Below are 22,862 nucleotides of genomic sequence, written 5' to 3'. Positions count from 1 at the left end.
CTGCAACAAACTGCAAGAAAATAAACAGACTGAACAGAAAGTACTGATGACTTACCACAGCTTTCAGTTTGGATGTTTTAGTCCCTTATACAGCAGTGTCATTCCTGTGTTTTTTGTTTAATTGAAATAAAGATTTAACTCTTTCAGCCTCCAGGGAGAGGCTGAAAGAGCAACGCAACTCATATGACAAAGGAGGCACTGATGACTTACCGTAGCACCTGGACCTTACAGTTCTGATGTTTTAACCCCTCACACAGCACTTTCGCTCCTGTGTCTTCTATTTTAATCCCAGACAAAAGTAACTCTTTCAGCCTCTGGTTTGCAGTGAGACCTTCGGCAAGACCCCCACAACAAGCTCCTGTCAAAGAGCAAGAACGCAACCTGCAGGGAACAGCCAGAAGAGGAGGCAGCGAGGGATGAGTTCTGAACAGAGTTTCAAAACAACATATATCAAAGTACTTGTCTGCTAGCTTTGGTTCTGCTTTTGCTTTTGTTTGTTTGTATACATCGGCTTGTTGTGTTTTGGAGGAGAGTACAATCATGGCGACACCGAGAGTAAAGAAAAGTGTAGGAACGCCACCCACCCACCTTTAGATTAGATTAGACTATTTTTTTTATTTCTGCAACTTTAGTATGTCAAATTAAAGACTGTAAGATTGAGACACTGGCAGTGTCAGATCATACCCCACCCCAGTATGTTTGGAACTGCCATTTTCTGACACCCTAAGGCCTCCAGTCTTTGGCATTTTAATGTTTCGATTCTTAATGATGAGAAGTTTAAAACCCAGATACTAACAGAGTATTTCTGTACTAATGAGGGTATAGCAGGTGGAGGTGAAGTGCTGCCTGGCCCTGATGTTGTACAACCTAGAATTAAACATGGGCTACCTGTCCCTGAGCACCATCTTCCGGGTGGTGAGGTCCGCCATATGCAAGATCTTTAGGGAGATGGCGCACATGCTAAAGGAGTTGTACCTGTCCAATGTCATTAAGGTTGGTGATGAGAAGGTAAAGTTCAAGAAATACAGGAGGACAGCGGAACTGATTAGAGCCAAGAGCAAGCAAAGAATAGGGGAAAAAAACCTTTAATTTATGTTTTGGGAGGATCAAGACAGAAAAGAAACAGATGGTTCACTACAGAATGGGGGGGGGGGAGCCAAACACTAAATGCGTAGGCTGTTAAAATATGCCTTTATTTAAGAATTTAGAAAGGAAGAAACAACTAAATGGTTGAATATTAATTAAAAAAGCAGGGGATGGAGGAATATGCCCAGAAGTCAATGTTTGTTTTTAAAAATTGAGATAAGACAGAGGTGAATGAAAAACTGACAAGGGATAGAGCAAGCAGCAGTGAGGGCTGAACTTAAAAAACAAACACAGTCTTTTCCGGAGTCCCCAAGTGAGCAACTTGAACACCTCGACCAATGAACAATGGAAAGGCAGGGCAGGGGGGAGTGTAGCAATGAGCAAAGAAAAGCTATGTTTGTAAAAATCTTGAAAAGACAGCATGGAATGAATACACAGAATGAACGACTCAGAGGAAGAAACAGGACAAGGCAGCTGCAACGTGTGCAAAAAACCCCAAACAGTCCCAAAGGGGCTGCTTGTGCAAGGAGTGAAGGAACCATCCCACAACAAGCTAGCTGTTTGCTTTTAAAAAATCTAGGAAAGCCTGACAGCAATAGAGAACAAAGGAATCTAAGAAGGAACTGCAATGGCTACACGCATGCACACACACCAGATCTAACCATACACCAGCTCTCGGCCAAAGAAACAGCTCACGCAATAAACAAACGTAGCCTTTCACCGAACTATATATACCCCCCTCTTCCACCACTCTCTCTGATTGGAGACTACTGGCGTAGGTACAGCCCGAGAGTCCCCATTCAACAAAGCACACTCCCCCCTCCTCCTCTGCTCGCCTTCCTCCTCCCTCCTCCTCTTCTTCTTGCCCCTCCGCATGAGCTTTCAGAAGTTGATACATTTGGGAGACAGCCTGTCTGGACTGCTCAGGCATAATTTATTTATTTATTTATTTATTTATTTATTAAATTTATTAATCGCCCATCTGACTGGTCACCCAGCCACTCTGGGCGATGTACAACCCACCATAAAACAATTTAAAACAATAAAATTTTACCATAATTTTTTTTTTTTAAATACCCTAACCCACCCCAAATGCCTGCCTGAACAACCACGTTTTTAATGCACGACAGAAGCTCATTAAAGAGGGGGCATGACGGAGTTCCCTAGGGAGGGAGTTCCACAGAGTGGGGGCCACCACAGAGAAGGCCCTGTCCCTCATCCCCACCAGTCTAGCTGTCCTGGCTGATGGGACAGAGAGAAGGCCATCCGAGGCTGATCTTGTTAAGCGGCCTGTCTGGTGTTGCTGGAGGCGCTCCTTAAGATAGGCTGGGCCGGAACCATATAGGGTTTTAAAGGTCAAAACCTTTAAAAGAAAACCTTTATAAGAAGAGCTCCTAATATACAAGGTGGAGAGGTGCTTTGCCTCGGCACACCTCAGTTCTTCTCTGATCCACTTCATATCATGAGGAGGCTCCTCCAAATCAGCCCGCTTCACATTGCTATTTGGGCTTCCTAACGAGGCAGTGCACAGCCCTACTATTTTGGGCTATCTTTCCCTAAGCCAGTTTCTCTGAGCCTGGCTCCTGAGAAAGTTTGGTGAGCAGTTTGGTGTAGTTTTCAACCTCTGTTTTGTTTTGCTCACTGGTAAACCATGGGCTTCACAACACTTTCTCTTTTAAACTATTGTCTTCAGTCTCTACCTGGATTAATTACCCCTACCTGGACTTCGCTGAGTTCAACTCTCTGGATTCTAGGACAGGTCTCTTTCAGCCTTCCTCTGGGTCCACGAAAGCCTCGACTTCAGTTCTCTGCTTGGGATAGGCAGCTATACCTTCCTTTTAATTCCCCCCACCCTGCCCCTCCTTTTCTCTAAAAGTTTGGACCATACTGCTATAATGTTGAAAGTATTAAACGCCGCATTAAACTAGTTGGGACTGGTTTAAGTAGAGCTAAGTAATCACTGCTGGGCCTACTAACATTGTTTTTGGCCTACTAACATCGGGCCTATTAATATTTTTTTACTAGGCTTTAGCAACAGTTAAACTGTAGTGTATTTTGCATAGTGTACACATGTACTTTCTTTGTAATCATTGCACGTTTCGTAGTTTACTTCTATATCTGATGTTCTTTTTTATTTACTTTTCTTCATAGACCATTTGTATCTTAAGACTTCTTGGGTGACATGTTTTCATTTGTTTAACAAGTTAAAAAGGTATTCTCTGTTTTCCTGCTTACATTTTAAAATATATTTCAACAGGCGTAATAATTTTATAAATATTATTTATAAATAATTTTTTAATCTAGTAATTTCAAGAGTTACAGAGTTGGGAGAATCCTCAGGCTCTTTTTGATCAGAGGCACTGAGTAAGGGACTCCTGGAGACAATTTAGACTGACTCCAACCACATAAAACTATTCTTCCTTCTGAAGAGGTCCGTACCCTAGACTACTAAAGACAAACAAACTGGCAGACCATAATACCAGTTGTTCATGTGCCCATTTGCTTCATGAAGCAGGTGCTCCCACAGGCTACCGAATGGAGGGCCTAACAGGCCATAAAGTTGCCTGGCTGGGTCTACCAGCAACCTGGCTTCACCACTCCTCGTAGGTCCACGTTCTACAGCAACTGCTCTCAGCTGAACTTGACAGATTCCCACCCTCCACCCCCAGGCTAAATTTACGGACCTCCCTTGGCTGGGCCTCCCAGGGAACCATAGGGATAGATGGAACAGGCGTACACAGCACGCATGGAGTGCAGCGAGCGACAAATCTAAAAGCAAATACGTTGGGGAGACATTTGCTTTTCAAAACTGAGGAATGTCAGACATCAGAAAACATGCCAGTTTAAAAGACCAGAAGATAAGGCTGTTTGTTGGTCCAAACTCCACAAAGCCAGGAAATTCGAAGCTAACGCTGATGCCTCATCTGACGTGCCCCTTGATCAGTCATGACGTTGTGCAATGTCACAAATTGTGCTTGCTTACAACTTTCCCTCCATGCACCCACACTTTTCCTGGGTCTTTCAGGCCCAATCCAGATTGGGAGGATGGAGTGCCTGGGACCAGCAAAGATGATTCACGTTGTCCTGGTGCTGTATTGTCTTATGAAACATCTGAGCCTTATTGGATTGCGCCCCCAAACAGCTACAAACAATTTCACAGATACAAAGCAGGACCCTTTGCTGGATGCAAGTCCCACCTGCAAATGTTCACTGAGGGAGCTGTCTGGATCAAACCCTTTATTTTTTCAGTGTTTTTTCTCATTGCTCCTGAAGGTTAATTTTTGCCCACACATTCGCAGGAACATAGCTATGAAGCTCTTCACTGTGGCCCTTCTGTGGTAGCTCATTAAGACCAGAGCTCTCTTTTCTGCCATGGGGGCTGCTGAACTCCTGGGCAGCAACAATGGGGAAAATCACTCATGGGGATGTCTTTTCCCTACATCTTTTTTGTTTTCCCTCTTCTCTCCACAGATACTCACCTGAGCTTCTGCAGTCTGCAGTTAGGGTCTTTTAACCCACTATGCAGTAGGTGAAATTCAGAATCTTTCAAGGAGCATCCGAAAAAAAACAGTTCTGTCAGGGTCTGGTTGGTACTGAGAACAGAGGCGAGAGCCACAAAACATGCTTCTGTCAGATGGCATAGCGAAAACCTAATGCAAACAGAAAGAACAAGAAAAAGAAGAATCGTTTATTCCCCATCTTTTCATCTTCCACTCTCTAAAGGGAGTCTTAATCCTTCCTGGATTTTGGCATTTTACTGTAAATTCTATGGCTATATCAGTCCATACTATTGCATGGTTTTGAGGGAGAACGAATCATACAAATTGGACATTTTCAAATATGGTGATGTCACAGATTGTATGAGAAGTGGGGAAAATACACACATTCTCAATACTCCACCACCACTCATACGTGGAAGGGCTCTGTTTGACAAGCATGTGGTCCCACCATACTTCTACAGACAAAGTGAAAATTATACAGAAAACAGAGCACTATACTGAAACCTTGTTTCTCAAATGGTCCCAGAAATCCCTATGCTCACGTGCCTCCTGCAAAATATTTTTTTAACTTCCTCCCATCCCATTCCTTTGCAAGGGTGGTGGATGGATTAAGATGGTCCGTCTCTTGAGGCTCATGGGTCTGGATGGTTTCCTGACAATCCTCAGGGAATTTCATGATGAGATGACTGGCGTTCCTGTTGAAGTCCTGGTCAATCTATGAAATACAGAGATGACTCAGGAAATGGGCATCATTCTAAACAGGCTCTTCCACTAAATAGACTCCAGTCAGCTCACAGGTATACCAGGAAGTTTAGGGTAATTGTTGTACAGGTAGGAGGAATGACTGCAAGAATCAGCAGGCCTCAACACAACTGTTCTTTATTTCAGCACATGCAGAAGTGACCACTTAGCAGAAGCTCCACCCACTGTTGCTACCCCCAGCTCTACAGGAGCTGCCAAGGTTCAAAAACAGTAACTAAGCCACAGTACCCCCCCCAAGATACATAACATTCCTCCCCCCTTAGCTATCATAGTCTTCCAACCAACGAGGAGGTACACTTTCACGGCACGGTCTCTACACTCGACTAGTAGGTGTAGCTTGCTCAGATTACTTTCTTTCAGTAACTGTCATAGGTAAGGAAGGAGTATTGCTCTCGTCACTTAGTGGTTCTGGTGCTTCGGCTGGCAGTGAGAGAAACAGATCAGTTCCAGATAGACCTTCATCAGCTATCTCTGCTGATGACAACCCCTTCGGGCCAGAACATCTTCTCAACTGGTCAACATGGCAATGCCACACTGACCCATCTGCACACTGGACCTTGTATGACACAGGTCCAGTGACTCGATGATAGATGAAGGAACCTACCTCGGTCCAGCACCATAGATCCTAGCAAACATCTGATTTTGTGGGGCAAATGAACGGAGACAAGGAGCTGAGAATGCAGCATTGAGAGCTTGCTCCCGTTTGTTTTGTAAGTCTTCAACTAAATCTGGGTGGAGACAGTCAAGGCAAGTTTTTCGATGCCTCCCCATAACTAAGTCTGCAGACTGGCTCCTGTTGTTGCACAGGGAGTAACATGCTGAGCAATGAGAAAACTGGCAAGGCGTGTTGGCCAGTCTTCTCCTGCAATACGCTTCAGGGCATCTTTTGTTGTCTGCATCATCCATTCAGCTTGGCCATTTGCTCAGGGATGACGAGGTGCGATGGTGAAAGCCTGAATAATGTTCTTGTCTGCAAATATTTTAAATTCAGGAGATGTAACAGCAGCCCCATTGTCTGAGACTGCAGCATCAGGCAACCCATGGGTTGCAAACAAGTAGTGCAGGGCTGTGATTGTTGCAGTGGCTGTTTGTGATGGTACTAAGACTACTTCAAGCCACTTCGAGCAAGAATCTACCACAACCAAGAACTTTTTCCCTTGAAATAGTCCTGCAAAATCAATATGGATTCTTGACCAAGGCTTCTTGGTCACTTCCCATGGAAAGATAGGTGCCCTTGGTGGATTGTGTGCCTAGTGGCTTGCCAAGTACTGCACTCATTTACAGCTTTTTCAATGTCTGAGTCAATACCAGGCCACCAGACATAGCTCCTGGCCAATGCTTCCTTGCAAGCAGTCCCTGGATGAGCTGCATGGTCAAGATGGTTTGATGACCCTTATCTGGAATAACAACACTGTTTCCCCATAGCAGACATCCCTTATGGGCAAACATCTCATGCTGATGGCATCTGAATGGCTTAAATTCCTCTAGCAGTTCCTTATCTGACCATCCCTTCCATACCCAGTTTAAAACATGAGCCAGTACAGAATCTCAAGCAGTCAGCCTAGCAATTAGATCTAGGGATGGCGGAGAATTCCACCACGGACCACTCACCTCCGCCACCCCACGAAGTTCGCGCCGGCCGGATCCTACCTGCTGGGTCCGGGTCTGTCCGCTGCTGTCCGCTGCTGGTCTTTAGACGCAAATGGCATCCAGCGTAGTGCACGCCACTTGTGTCCTTGCTCTTTGCTGTGATAGGCTACGTAAATCTTTACATAGTCTATCATGGCAAAGAGTAGGGACGCAAATAGCGTCCATTATGACATTTACGTCCCTGCTCTTTGCCATGATAGGCTACGTAAAGAGTTACATAGCCTATCACGGCAAAGAGCAGGGACGCAAATTTGCATCCGCAGACCGGCACCAGATGGACGTCCGGCAGTGGACGGACCCGGCTGCCGGCTCCGCAGACTCGCTGCAGAGCGGAGCTGGCCAGGGAGGATTCTGGGGGGAGGAACAGATCACCTCCCCCCCCCCCCGCGGACCCCCCAGTGGACCCAGGTGAGTGGGGCTCATACACCCCTAATTAGATCAGCCATTTAGAGGTGGGTCAGGAAGGGCTTCTAGCATCAAGATGTCCAGTGGAGGAGGTACAACAAAATCTGGAATTTGAAGTGGTACCCGACTCAATCCATCAGCATTAGCTATTGCCTGTCCTGGCTTGTAGACAAGTGTATAACCATAAGCATTGAGCAGAATGCTCCAGCATTGCATGCAGGGTGATAGTATGCAGGAAGTAGGCTTATCAGGAGAGAAGATTCCTAGAAGAGGCTTGTGGTCCATGAGCATTTCAAATGCATGGCCATAGAGTAGTTGTGGAACTTTTTGACTCCTGCAATAACAGCCAAGCCTTCTCGTTGCAAAGTTCCTTTCAGTGGATGACATAGTCCTTGAATAATAAGCAGTTGGTGCCTCTGTGCCATCTGGAAATGTGTGGCTTAGGACAGCACCAACCCCATAAGAAGAAGCATCAGTAGTAAGGATTAGTGGTGGGGGGCGGGGGGTTCATCATGATGTACAAGCACAGAATCTGGACTCAACCAGTGTTTGGCATTCTGGAAAGCATTCTCAAGCTGGCTGGTCCATTTCCATGGAATGCCTTTTCCCAGCAAGCGACCATAGAATCATAGAATAGTAGAGTGGGAAGGGGCCTACAAGGCCATCGAGTTCAACCCCCTGCTCAATGCAGGAATCCAAGTCAGAGCATCCCTGACAGATGGCTGTCCAGCCTCATCTTGAATGCCTCCAGTGTGGGACAGCCCACCACTTCCCAAGGTAATTGGTTCCATTGTCGTATTGCTCTTACAGTCAAGAAGTTTTTCCTGATATTCAGTCGAAATCTGGCTTCCTGTAACTTCAGCCCATTATTCCGTGTCCTGCACTCTGGGATGATCGAGAAGAGATCCTGGCCTTCCTTTTTGTGACAACCTTTCAAGTACTTGAAGAGCGCTATCATATCTCCCCTCAGTCTTCTCTTCTCAAGGCTCAACATGCCCAGTTCTTTCAGTCTCTCTTCATAGGGCTTTGTTTCCAGTCCCCTGATCATCTTTGTTGCCCTCCTCTGAACCCTCTCCAGTTTGTCTGCATCCTTCTTAAAGTGTGGTGCCCAGAACTGGACACAGTACTCCAGATGAGGCCTAACCAGTGCTGAGTAGAGGGGAACTAGTACTTCCTGGGATTTGGAAGCTATGCTTCTATTAATGCAGCCCAAAATAGCATTTGCCTTTTTTGCAGCCACATCACATTGTTGGCTCATATTCAGCTTGTGAGCTACAACAATTCCAAGATCCTTCTCGCTTGTAGTGTTGTTGAGCCACGTATCCCCCATCTTGTAACTGTGCATTTGGTTTCTTTTTCCTAGGTGCAGAACTTGGCATTTATCCCTATTAAATGTCATTCTGTTGTTTTCTGCCCAGTGCTCCAGTCTATCCAGATCACTTTGAATTTTGTTTCTGTCTTCCAAAGTATTCGCTATCCCGCCCAATTTTGTGTCATCTGCAAATTTGATCAGCATTCCCTGCACCTCTTCCTCCAAGTCATTAATAAAAATGTTGAAAAGCACTGGGCCCAGGACTGAGCCCTGCGGTACCCCACTTGTTACCTCTCCCCAGTTGGAGAAGGTCCTATTGATAAGCACTCTTTGAGTCCGATTCTGTAGCCAACTGTGGATCCACCGGATCGTTGTTTCATCTAGCCCACGTTGAGCTAGTTTGCTCATCAGGATATCATGGGGCACTTTGTCGAAAGCTTTGCTGAAGTCGAGATATATTATGTCCACAGCATTCCCACAGTCCACAAGGGAGGTGACCTGATCAAAAAATGAGATCAGATTCATCTGGCAAGATTTGTTCTTGACAAATCCATGTTGGCCTTGAGTAACCACTGCATTGTTTTCAAGGTGCTTACAGATGGATTGCTTTATCATTTGCTCCAGAATTTTCCCAGGGATTGATGACAGACTGACTGGTCTATAGTTCCCAGGTTCCTCCTTTTTACCCTTTTTGAAGATAGGGACAACATTAGCCCTTGGGTCATAAAGAGTCGGACACGACTTAACGACTGAATAACAAGTCATCTGGCACTTCACCCATCCTCCATGATTTCTCTAAGATAATAGCGGTTCTGAGAGTTCTTCTGCCAGTTTCTTGATTACTCTAGGATGCAGTTCATCTGGCCCTGGAGATTGGAACTCATTCAAAGTAATTAGGTGTTCCTTGACTATATGCCTATCGATCTCAAGCCGCAATCCTGCTCTTTCAGCCTGTACTTCGCCTTTGCCAGGGGATCATAGACCCTCTTTTGGGAGAAGACTGAGCCAAAGTAGGAATTGAGCACCCCTGCCTTTTCTTTGTCATCTGTTATCATTTTGCCATCTTTATTTAATAGCTGAACAACCATTTCTTTCCTCTGCCTTTTACTATGCATGTAGCTGAAGAAAGCCTTTTTGTTGCTTTTTGCATCCCTTGCTAACCTCAGCTTGTTCTCAGCTTTAGCCTTCCTGACATCATCCCTGCAAATCTGTGCTACCTGCCTGTACTCTTCCTTTGTTGCTTGGCCTTCTTTCCACTTCCTATATGTGTGCCTTTTTTAGGGATATCAGAGAATTCCGCCACGGATCTCAGGGCGGCCGAATGCCAGTGCATTCAGACCCCCAAAATCGGTGGCGGAACAGTCTGCCCCCCCCCAGGACGAGACTTACCTGGGGTGGATCTTCCTGGCGGCGGTGGCTCCAGCGGCGGCTCTGGCGGCAGTTCGGCGGCAGCCGGTCTTCCGACCGGCTGCTACCACCGCCATTTCCAATTTAAAAAAAAAAAGATGTGATAGGCTACGTAAAAATTTACATAGCCTATTACGGTTAGGTTTTTTAAAAAAACCGTGATAGGCTACGTAAATGTTTATGTAGCCTATCACGGCTGACTTAAAAATAAAAATGCGCATACGCAAATGGCGGCGGCCGTGGCTGCCGCCATTTGCGTATGCACGTTGTTGTTTTTTTAAGTCAGCCGTGATAGGCTATGTAAACATTTACGTAGGGATGGCGGAGAATTTCTCCACGAATCTCGGGGAGGCCGAATGCCATGGCATTCGGCCCCCCGAAATTGTTGGTGAAATTCTCCGCCGCCCCCCACCCGGGATGGGACTTACCTCCCTCGAATGTCCCTTCGGCGGCGGGTCCTGGCGGGAGTTCGGCGGCGTTTCGGCGGGGGCGGCGGCCGGTGTTCTGACCGGCTGCCGCCGCCGCCATTACAAAATAAAGTAAAAAAAACCAAAACAACACACCCGTGATAGGCTACATAACGATTAACATAGCCTATCACGGCTAGATTGCCAAAGTCAGCCATGATAGGCTACGTAAATCGTTACGTAGCCATCACGGGTGACTTTGAAAAACAAAAAAAACCACATACGCAAATGGCGGCGCCCATGGGAGCTGACATTTGCATTCCATATTTGGTCCCGGTAGTTTACGTAAAGATTTATGTAGAATACAGCGAAAATAAGGGCAACGCAAATAGCGTTGTCCTTATTTTCGCCGTAGTCTACGTAAATCTTTACGTAAACTACCGGGACTAAATAAGGAACGCAAATGGCGGTGCCCATGGGCGCCGCCATTTGCGTACGCACTTTTTTTCCCCCCCCAAAGTCACCCGCGATAGGCTACGTAACGATTAACGTAGCCTATCACGGCTGACTTTGGCAATCTAGCCGTGATAGGCTACATTAATCTTTACGTAGCCTATCATGGGTGTGTGTGTGTGTGTGTGTGTGTTTACTTTTGTATTTCGCTGCCGGGGAGACGGGGCACTTCTCCCCAGCCTGAATTTCGGCCGGGCGAGGCGGGGCGCCTCCCCCCCGGGCCTGAACTTCGGGGGGAGAACCGAAGCGCCTCCCCCCCACCGCGAAGCAAGCTGCGGGACCAGGTAAGTCCCTTTCGTACTTCCCTACATTTACGTAGCCTATCACAGCTGACTGCAGGGACGCAAACGGCGGCGGCTACGGCCGCCGCCATTTGCGTCCCTGCTAGCCAGCGGTCGGATGTCCGACTGCTAGTGGAGCCGGCCGGCGGCTCCGCAGAATCCCTGTGGAGCACAGCCAGCCGGCCAGGATTCCGGGGGGGGGGGAGGGACGGAGCGCCTCCCCCCCCGTCCAGGATTCCGGTGGGAGGGACGGAGCGCCTCCCCCCCCACCATCAGCACAATCCGCGAAAGGTAAGTGATTTTCATACATCCCTAGCCTTTTTGTTTTCAGGTCATCTCTAAGCTTTTTGTGAAGCCACATTGGCTTCTTCTGTTGTCTTCCACATTTTCTTCTTGTTGGAATTGTTTGTAATTGTGCCTTGAGAATTTCCTTTTTTAAAAGCTCCCACCCATCTTGGACTCCTTTTCTCATTAGCGTCGCTTGCCATGGGACCTTACTGATCATTGTTCTGAGTTTATTAAAATCAGCTTTCTTAAAATCCAGGGTACGCATTTGACTACACTCGACTTTTGCTTCCCTTAGAACCAAGAACTCAAGTACGACATGGTCACTTTCCCCCAGAGTTCCTGTAACTGCTCCTTTATCCTCTAAGTCATCTCTGTTGGTTAGGATCAAGTCAAGGATAGCCAATCCTCTAGTTCCTTCCTCTACTTTCTGTAGGAGGAAGTTATCCACCACACAAGCCAGGAATTTCCTGCAGGGGCCATGATTTGCAGAATTTGTCTCCCAACAAATATCGGGGAAATTGAAGTCCCCCATTACTACTACATCATGCTTCCTTGAAACACTGGCTATTTGCTTTTCAAAATTTTCATCCTCCTTGATTGGGTGGCCGGTAGTAGACTCCGACCACCATGTTCCTTTTATTCTTTGCTGCATTTATTTTAACCCAGATGCTCTTGATGGGGCTACCAAGCTCATCCTCCTGTATTTCTGTGCAGAGATATGTATTTTTCACATACAGTGCAACTCCACCTCACTTTCTGTTCCTCCTGTTCTTTTTGAACAAGTTATATCCTTCAATTGCTGTATTCCAGTCATGAGAGTCATCCCACCAAGTCTCAGTTATACCTATCAAGTCATAATTTCCCTCTTGTATTAAGAGTTCAAGTTTGTTGTGTTTGTTTCCCATCAGCAGTGGCTGATGCAGTGGCTCAGCAATGGTAGCCTTTTGTGGAAGAAACACAAGGACAAGGTAGAAACTGAGAAGTCCCAAGAAGGCTTGAACTTCCTGCCTTGTTTTTGGAGCAGGTACATCATGAATTGCACACATTTTTTCATCAATGGGATGAATGCCAGAAGCATCAATACAGTAGCCCAAAAATGTTACTCTGGAGGTTCCAATTTCACATTTCTCCTTTTTTATATGAATGCTGGATGTGTCACGATGTAGGACTTCTTGAAGTCGTTCAGCAAATTCTTCCCCTGTTGATCCCATGAGCAGAACACCATCAAAATATAGTGCAACACCTGGAATTCCAGAAAGTAGGGTTTCCATGAATTGTTGGAACAGTCCAGAAGTCACAGAAATTCCGAATTTGAGATGCTTTACTTGGAATGCCCCTCGATGAGTGATTATTGTTTGGGCATCTGCTGTAGAATCATTGATGACCAACTGTTGGTATGCTTGGGCCAGATCAAGTTTTGCAAAGATCTTCCCTCCACCAAGAACAGCAAGGAGTTGATTGACAGCAGGCACTGGGTATGGATGCTGCCTCAGTGCCTCATTAATAGTGTCATTAACAGTGACACAGTCTCACTTTAGGCTTTAATACCGGCACAATGGGTGTAGCCCTCTGGGTCTGTGAAACTGGTTCTAGCACACCTTGCTTGATGAGATGCTCAAGCTTTTCTTCAATTTTTCCACGCAATGCAAAAGGCACATTCCTAACTTTCATGCAAATTGGTGCAACAGATGGATCCAGATGGAGTGACAATGAAAGCTTCCCTTTGTATTCTCTCAATTCTTCAGAAAATATCCTTGGAAATTTATTAACAATTGCTGCAAACCAAACTGTAGTAAGGGCATGAATTCCTTGAATGCTAATCCCTATTGTTGAGAACCAGTTTCTCCCCAAGAGGTTTTTCCTCTGCCCCTCCACAATTATAAGTGGAAGCTTCCCTTGGAAAGAGCCATACTGTACTTCTACAGTGCAGCTTCCAATGATATCGACCTTCTTTGCATAGTAATCATGCAGAATGCATGATGGACTTGACAACTTTGGAGCAAGGATCCCAGAAAATATGTACTTAAAGGTGTCTGTTAATTACGGATACCCCAGACACTGAATCCACTTCCAATTTGCACTTCCAGCCATTGATTAATACTGCTGCATACAACACAGAAACATGAGGTCCCTTGCCACAGACCTTCTGAATGTGATATAGCTGTTGAGTTTCTGACAGATTTTGAACAGCAGACTCGCTCATGGTGACCTTCTTCTTGAAAAACGTGTACTCAGCATCCTTCAATCTGCACAGAGAGTGCTGATGTGGTCCTCCACAGCCTGAGCAGGAATAGATAAGCCAGGGGCTATCTGCAGTTTTTATGGAGGGTGAATTTCTTGGGTTCTGTTGACCTTGCTGCCCAGAATTCTCAGCCTGCTTTCTCCAGCTGGCATTTACATCATCTGCATCTATCTTGAGTTTTGTGACATATAGCGATGTATTCTCACTGGCTAATGCCTTTTCTTGAGCCATTGCAATGACAAGTTTGGCTCGGACAGGAGGTGTTGTTGTACTGCTTCATCATAAACCCCACAGACAAGGCGATCCCTCAACATGTCCTCTAGAAAATCCCCAAAGTTGCAGTGTTGAGAAAGATGATGCAGTTCTGCAGTATAAGTGGCAATGCCCTCTCCATGTTGCTCCTTTTATTTGTGAAATTTAAACCTCTCCACAATAACTGAAGGATTTTGTGAGAAATGTATGTTCAATAATCCTAAAATGTCATCAAATGTCTTAGTTTTGGGTGAGGCAGGAGCAGTGAGGGATCTTATTGGGGCAAATGTCTGTGGCCCCACAACCAATTAAGAGCACAGCTCGCTTTTGTTCAGCATTGGCGATCTTATTTGCTTCAAGACAGAATGAAAGCCGTTCTGCATAAGAATCCCAGGATATGTCCAAGAGCAGCCATTTTGATTTTAATTGTCTCTTTTAAAAAAAAACACAGAAGTTGCTCAAATTCTTCAGTGGGTCTAGCTAACTGCTTACCAGTTAGCTGTGTAAATGGATTCACAGTCCATGCTGATTGGGGCATTTCTCCATGACAATGGAAGGAGAAGCAAATGGAGGATTACTCGGATTTTTTCAAGGGATCGGCTTTGGTGCATTTGTGTCCAGGCCGGGCTCCACCAGTGAGTGCACAGCACCAGCATAAGTCGCTCCATAGAAGATACTTCTGGATGGGGTGGGAGATTGGAGTGAACATCTTCTGACTGGCAGGGGCTGCTCAACCAATAAGAGAGGCTCCCCCCCCCCCATCCAGGCTCTCCCCCTCTCTCGCCTTCAATAAAATCCCAGGAGGTTTCCTCCTATGTCTTCACAAAAATCACTCTCCTTCTCTCCCCCCCACCCCGCCTGCATTAAGTAACAAAGAAGACGGGGTTCTCCTGCAGTGTTGCAATTAATTGAAGCTCTGAAGCTTCGAAGCTTTGATATTAAGGCTCTCTAAATGCATTATATTGATTCATGGGAATCTCAGTAACTTTGGGAGTGCGCATTTCAGGAACAAGCCTTGACCACAATGGGAGTTACTTCTGAGTAGACACACATATGTTTGTGCTGGGAAAGCCAGGAAGGGGGAACAAACAGAGCATTTCCCCTTCTGTGGTGGGTGTTTTTTTGAAGCTCCATCTGTTATACAAGACACTTGTACACAAGCAGTACTTAATGTAGCTAAGTCCTGCTCACTATTGCCTGCATCTGTTTCTACTGCACGTACTCTATGGTGCCCTTCCAGCGTTTCCTTTTTATCACTTTTCCTTCTATTCTGTGTGGCAGAACTACACACAGTTTGTCTGTGTCCCTTTTTTCCACACTGCCAGCAAGTCATATTTTGGAGATGGCAGCCCATTAATGGATGTCCTGCCTTACCACAGTGACTGCATCTTTCTTTTGACTCTGTTTTGCTTTGCCTTGGAGAATAATATAACTTGAGGGTGGGGTTTTCACCTGCCTGTAGCATGAAATTCCTGTGACTTGCAGGTAGTAGCTTCCATGGAAGTAGCTATTTCCATGGCCTTTGTAATGGTTGCAGTGGATTGGGTCAGGAGGCGTTTCTGAATAGTTTCAGCTCCGAGACCACAGATCCTTTGGTCACTCAGAGCCATTTGTAGGGCGTCTCCAAGATTGAACCGTTCTGCCAGTCTTCGGAGTGCAGCTCCATAAGCCTTAACTGTTTCACTTTCCTGCTGGTTAAGCTTGTGAAATCTAAACCTCTCTGCAATCTCCAGGTGTTAAGGTGCAAAATGTTATTGTAACAGAGCCACAATGTCAGCAACAGGTTTGGAGAATGGCTTCTCGGGCCTGTCAAACCACAGAGCAAGAGGCATGTCTGGCCTCCTGTATAGCTCAGCAGTGCAGGCACTTCCTTTTCCTCTGGGTGTGATGGAGTGAAAAACAGAGGGTATGTAGCTACATTTCCAGCAATATGCTGCCATTAGTAAATGGCCTTTGGGTATACTTGGGATATGATCCTCATCCATGAAGCCTAATAACACTGCTACCAGAGTCATAGGAAACATATACTTATCTAGTTTGGACTTGATATACTGTAATTGTGTACACTTACCTTCATGCCACAAATGTGGGTGGCATGAAGGTAAGTGCCTCTTTGCATCAAGGTGGAATCAAGTTTAAAGGAGGCAGAACATTAATGAAAAGGTCTTATTTTGACCACAGTGTACAGGATAATTTCTACTCAGTCACTAATATTCTGTGTCTGGATAAGGTGCTTGAGCATGTGGTGGCCCCTCAGTTCCAGAGGGTGGGGTGGGGGGTCCCTTGATGCTGTGAATTATCTGGATCTATTTCATAACATTATGCACTGTTTAGAGAAAGGGGATAGAGGCAAGTTTTTCTCCCTTTCTCCTAATACTTGGGTTCATCCAATGAAGCTGAATGGGAGGAGATGCAGAACAGAAAAGGAAGTAATACTAGAAAGAATTGAAAATGCAATGCAAAAAAAGCTTAATTTAGGCATCAGTTGTATGGACCTACCAAAGAGGCCCAATAGCTTTAGGAGTGATAGCTTAAAAGAACCAAAGTTATTGCTTTTAGTCCTAGTCTTTCAGCAAGAATCAGAGTGTTACTCTTGGCCTATTACTGGCAGCAAGCAAGGTCACTGTGACCTAGGAAAATACTGTAAAGAGGTTGATGAGAACTGTCTGTGGTTCTTGCTCTATAGGGACAATTGTCACACTTTAGGATTGGCAAGAGATGTCCTTCTCAGTTGCCCACCTGTGACAGCAGTTAGATGGGTGACCACACGATGCAGAGTCTTTTCTGCAGAGGCCCCACACCCCTGGAATAGGTTGCTTGACAGACATAGGTCTGTCAGGCCCCATCATTGCAGGCTTTTAAGAAGGCCCTGAAGACATACTATTTTACCTTGTCCTTCCCCTGACATTTTTGCTGTCGTTGCTGTTTCTAATGCTCTTTTTGTTGCTTTTAATACCATATGAGTTTTAATTATGTGTTTTATTGTTGTATGTTGCCCTGAGGGGCGTCCAAGAAATATTTTAAATACTAAATAATAATAATAGCAATACAGGACAAAAAAACCTGCAGGGTACAGCTTCAAGGAGACAGTTGAGAAATTTGGAGACTTGCTGTAGAACCTTGGAATAAACAACCATCAGCAGAAGATGCAAGTAAAAAAGATAAGTTAAAAAAATGCAGGAAGGGTCTCTGGGGAGTCTAGACCACTGCTTTATAATCAATCAGCTAGCTTAAAACATAATAGTTTCCATTTATGGCAATGCACATAGTACCTGGCATAGAAATAAAGTATATATGGAGGCTTTTCACTATGGGTGGGGCACTACCTCCAGTCCAGATTCTTGGGGTATCTCTCTTGCTCTGTTTAAGGGAGGGTCTTGGAGAGGGGACAGGGCCTTCTGCCAGCAGAATTTTGTAACTCTATTTTCTTTCTATGTCTGTATTAAGCATGAAAGGTCTCTGTGTATGTTACTTTCTTAAATAAAAAATATCCTGCCCTATGTTAAGTTGTTGTCCATGTGTTTCAGGCTTCCTAGCCGCAAGACAACCACATCTCTCTTAGCCCAAAGTCAAATTTTAACAGACAGGGAGTGGGAGCCTCTCATAAACTGGTGCAGTGGTTAAGAGGAAAACCATCAATAATTTTTTATTTCTTTCACAACACAGTAAGTTGCTTCCACAGGATGTGGTGATGGTCACCAGTGTAGGATGCAATCCTATGCATGTTTAGACAGAAAAAAAGTCCTACAACTCCCAGAATTCCCTAACCAGCCATGCTAGCTGGGGAATGCTGGGAGTTGTAGTACATTTTTCTGTCTAAACATGTGTAGGATTGCACCCCTAGATGGTTTTAAAAGGAAATTAGACAAAGTCGTGGAGGATAAGGTCTATCAGTAGCAACTAGTCACAATGGCTATATATGCTGCTTCCAGGATCAGAGGCAATTTGCCTCTGAATACCAGTTGCTGGGGAACACGAATATTTGGCTGAGATGGGGCTTGGAGCCTCAACTTTACAGTGGTTCCAGTCAGGGATGGTCCAAGGGGGTTTATCCATGATAACGGAAGGAGAAGCGAATGGAAGATTACCCAGATTTTGGTGCGTTTCACTCTGTGCAGGGCTCCACAAATGAGTGCACTGTACCAGTATAAGTTGCTTCATAGAACTAGGGTTGGCGGAGAATTTCTCCCCAAAACTTCGGGGGGCTGAGCGCCAACGTGTTCGGCCCCCCGAACAAGTTTTGGGGAGAAATCCTCCAAACACCCCCCCACCCCCACCCCGGGACGGGACTTACCTTCGCCGAATGTCCCTCCCGGCGGCGGGTCCAGCCGGCGATTCGGCGGGTGTTCGAGCGGGGCGGGAGTGGCAGCCGGTCTTTTGACCGGCTGCCGCCACCGCCATTACAATAAAAGGAAAAAAAAACCGCCCCCTGATAGGCTACGTGACGATTAACGTAGCCTATCACGGCTAGATCTGCAAAGTCAGCCGTGATAGGCTACGTCAATCGTCACGTAGCCTATCACGGGTGACTTTAAAAAAAAAAAAGTGCGTACGGATAATGGCCCCCATAGGGAGCCGCCATTCCCATTCCTTATTTGGTCGCTGTAGTCTACGTAAAGATTTACGTAGACTATGGCGAAAATAAGGGCAACGCTATTTGCGTTGCCCTTATTTTCACCGTAGTCTACGTAAACATTTACGTAGACTACAGCGACTAAATAAGGAACGCGAATGGCGGCTCCCTATGGGGGCCGCCATTAGCGTACGTGCTTTTTTTTTTTTTAAAGTCACCCGTGATAGGCTACGTGACGATTGACGTAGCCTATCACGGCTGACTTTGCAGATCTAGCTGTGATAGGCTACGTTAATCGTCACGTAGCCTATCAGGGGGCGTTTTTTTTTTTTTTAACTTTCGCGTTCGCAGCCGGGCGAGGCGGGAAGCCTCCTCCCCGGCCTGAATTTCGGCCGGGGCAAGGCGGGAAGCCTCCCACCCGGCCTGAATTTCGGCCGGGGCTAGGCGGGAAGCCTCCCCCCCGGCCTGAACTTCGCGGGGGGAGCAGCGAAGCGCCTCCCCCCCACCGCGAACGTCCTTCGAGGACAGGTAAGGGACTTTCGTCCACCCCTACATAGAACATACTTCTGGGTGGGGTGGGGTGGGGGTTGGAGTTGATGTCATCTGACTGGCAGGGGCTGCTCAATCAATAAGAGAGGCTCCCCCGCATCCAGGTTCTCCCCGCTTTCTCCTTTGATAAAATCACTTTCCTTCTCTCTCTCTCTGCCCCCTCCCGTATTACTTCCTTCCTTAAAGCAACAAAGAACACAGCATTCTCCCTGCCATATTGCGATCAATCGAAGCTTTGAAGTTTTAACATTAAGGCTCCTAAATGTGTTATTTCGATTCATGGGAATCTTAGTAACTTTGGGAGTGCACATTTTGGAAACAAGCCTCATTGACCACAATGGGAGTTACTTCTGAGTAGACACACTTATGTTTGTGCTGGGAAAAGCTGGGACAGGAAACAAAGGGATGGGAAACCAGCCCCCTTTCTAACCTGATGCTGTGCAGGACTGAATGACTGAAGGTGGAAGTAGTTACATCTGAATGGCAATAAACCAAACAACGGAGAATTGCAGCATCAAGATCACACTTTACAGCCTTTAGGGAATTAGTGCTTTAAAATGTGCTATTTCAAGGGGGGGGGGAATCTCTGTAAATTGTGATGTGCGCATTCAGGGGACAAGCCTCATTGACCACAATGGGAGTTACTTCTGAGTAGACATTAATTGGTTTGTGCTGGGAAACACAAGGAGGGGAAACACAGGGAGAGGAAACACCCCTTGCCTGGGGTCATGGTGGAAGGCACGCCCCTAGGCAGGCCTAGCATACCCAAGGTAAATGTGGGGGTTGGGGCACACAGCAACTATACCAGGGAGAACCCAACTGAAGGAAAAGAATTGGATTTTACCAGTCTCAGGAAATCCAGTTTTTCCTGATAAGCTCCGGGGTGGCTGCTGGATGGCCATGACACCATATATCCCTAACGACCTCCAAACGCAGCCAGCTTGGAGTAAATCGCTCATGGAGACACCCCCTAAGACACTGCTTTTCCCACCACCCTTCCCCATATTCCATATAGAGAATCCAAACTATCAGCTGATTCTTTCTTCAATACCGGTGACAGAAGGCTTCCTTCAGTGCACTTAGGGGACTCAGGGGAAATAGTGGGGAGCTGCCACCCAGCACCTGCAGCCTGAGGCAGATGCCTCAGCCTGCCTAATGATAGGGTTGACTCTGGTTTTAGTCTTTCTTGGAGAGGCATTTTCAGAAGGTGGTGCTGGGGGGAAGCCTGTTTGACTCCTTGGCCACTGGTTTATGAAGGTCCACAGGATTCTAGTCTGTCCCCCATAATTTTCAACATGTATATGAAACTGCTAGGAGAGATCGTCCAAGGATCTGGAGTGCAGTGTCATGAAAGTGCAGATGACATACAAGTCTCTCTCTCCTTTCTGTCACATTCTAGGGACACTGTTGAAGTTCTGAATTGGAGTAACTAGACTGGATGGGGATTAATAAATTGAAACATAATCCTGAGAAGACAGGTGCTCCTGGTCGGTAAAACAGATCTGGGACTAAGGAGTCAATCTGTACTGGATGGGACAGCATTCCTCTTGAAATCACAGGTGTGTAGTTTGGGAGTACTTCTGAACCTGGCCTTGACCTAGGATGCCAGGTGACAGCTGGGCCAGAAGTGCTTTTACATCATGTCTGGACTTGTACAATACGCTCTACACAGTGCTACCCTTGAAGAGTGCTTGGAAACATCAGCTTGGATCCTGCCCTGCCTGGACAGCTTAATATTGTGTAGGGAAGTGGAGGCAATGACAAAAAGTGACAAAAATATGTCATAATCAGGGAAATGCAGCTCCACCCACCTGCACAGTTCCCAACTCTATTCCTTTATCCAGGAACTGGAACAAGGTAAAAATGTGTTAGAATTGTAGTGCTCATGGGTCTTAGAAGGACTGTACAGCTATCTTTATAGAAATACCTGAGCTATAGTACTAAAAGTATTCAGTAAAATGCAAGCAGTTTCTTACTCCAGTTTCCTTAAGTTCCTTACAGACTTCATTGCTTTGCAGAGTTGTTCCAGATTTCTTTTTTCCAGTTGTTGTTCACTAAAGGAGGAGGAAATAAATTGCATGGCATCACTAGTTCCTTTATTCCTTATTAGAGTGAAATAGCATTGTGGATTACATACTTATTTTAACAGAAATACCTCAGCCGCTATAGCACTAAAGGTATTCAGTAAAATGCAAGCAGTTTCTTACCACAGTTTTCTTTCATTCCTGTTAAAACACATAATTACGTCGTGGAACTGTTCCAGATGTTTTCCTCCCAGAGGCTGTTCTCTAAAAGAGGAGGAAATAATTTTGTAGCATCAGCAGTTCCATTATTATGAGAATGAAATAGCATTGTGGACTACATACTTGTATCTTAACCATGAATTATACTACAACAGGGGTGTAGAACCTCCAGCCCGTGGGCCTAATCTGGCTTGTAGCCGGCCTGCAGAGGCTTGCTTGCCTTCCACCGGCCCTGTCCCCTCTGTCCTGCAAGCCCCACCCTACCCCTAATTAGGGGGGGGTGCAGAGGATGAGGGGAGAGGAATACCCAGCATCGATTCCCCAGTGCTGTTGCTTCACTGCCACGGGGCTTGCCTGACCGGGAAGGCCAATATGCAGCCAAGTCAGGGCAGAGCCAACCCTGCCCTCTCTGCTGCAGAGGGGATACAGCTGGCTCAGCTTCACCCACCTCACTTCCTTCCCACAATGGGGGAAGGACTCAGGGTGGTCGAATCCGGGGACAGCCAGCAGCGTTTTCTCACTTCTCCAACAGAGAAGCGAAGGGGATGCATCTGACTCAGCTTTGCTGCGCCTGGAGGGACTTAATAGGGAAAGCCTGAGAGCAGCGAAGCCTGGTGGTGGCGAAACATGGACTAGTACTCAGGCAAAGTGCTTTCCAACAAGTGGACAATTCCCTCTGGTCAAGCTTACTGGGCAGTGAGGGAGAGAAGTGGCGTGGACAAGTGGTGGGAACAATCAGCATTGACAAAACGAGTGGCAGCTCCAGACAGCCAAGGCCTTTTGTGGTGCTGCCTGCCAGCCAGTGCCGACACAGGAGCAGCAATCTGTCTGGTGGCTATAGCCGCTGCCATCTTAATTTCCCCACCATGCTCCTGGGCTCCGGCGTAGGATCACTACGTGAGGACAGAGCCCGGGAGCATTGTAGGCAAGTTAATTGGCAGTACTGCAGTTGCTGAATTCAGCACTCCTCTCTGTGCAGGGGTGGAAATTGATTGTATGCATCCATAGTTGCAAGTCTTCCACCCCTGCCCATGCGCCACACTGCCAAATTCACTGTCAACATTTGGCAACACAGCAGCTGGAACAGGAAAATTGGCACATTGTCATGAAAATTCAGTGGTATGGTGGCAGCAGTGACCAAAAAAAGGCCATTCAGCTTCATTCATTTCTGCCACCACGGCTGCTACACCACCGGATTTCAGCAACAAAACACCAGTATGCTTTTGCCCTTCCCACTGCTGCAGCAAATTCAGGGTGGTGGGGCCCCAGCAGTGACACAGAAGGGAAATACGTTGCCCATATCTCTCTTAGACAAATGTGCACAGGACTACAACTTTGCAATACTCGCATTTATTCTTCTTTTTAAACATCTCCCCCCAATGCATGGTGATA

The 22,862-nt window shown here is 46.3% G+C and overlaps 1 protein-coding gene across 5 annotated transcripts in view; it reads right to left on the bottom strand.

Moving 5' to 3' along the window:
- Window positions 1–22,862, bottom strand: part of LOC146357898 (NACHT, LRR and PYD domains-containing protein 12-like) — a 79,991-nt gene that overhangs the window by 23,250 nt on the left and 33,879 nt on the right. For all 5 annotated transcript variants that reach the window (XM_084840349.1, XM_084842628.1, XM_084841853.1 and 2 more), the window contains 4 exons: window positions 21,435–21,515; window positions 21,204–21,281; window positions 4,566–4,736; window positions 211–381 (listed from right to left, as the gene is read on the bottom strand). In XM_084840349.1, coding sequence (XP_084696475.1) covers window positions 211–381; window positions 4,566–4,736; window positions 21,204–21,281; window positions 21,435–21,515 — 501 coding nt within the window. The remainder of the gene's footprint in view (window positions 1–210; window positions 382–4,565; window positions 4,737–21,203; window positions 21,282–21,434; window positions 21,516–22,862) is intronic.

This window comes from Heloderma suspectum, chromosome 1 (genome assembly GCF_057233095.1).
Source record: "Heloderma suspectum isolate Gila_16-S chromosome 1, 16-S_ref, whole genome shotgun sequence".
Taxonomy (NCBI): Eukaryota; Metazoa; Chordata; class Lepidosauria; order Squamata; family Helodermatidae; genus Heloderma; species Heloderma suspectum.
The sequence above is the reverse complement of the archived record's forward strand: the minus strand, read 5'-3'. Positions and strand labels throughout refer to the sequence as shown.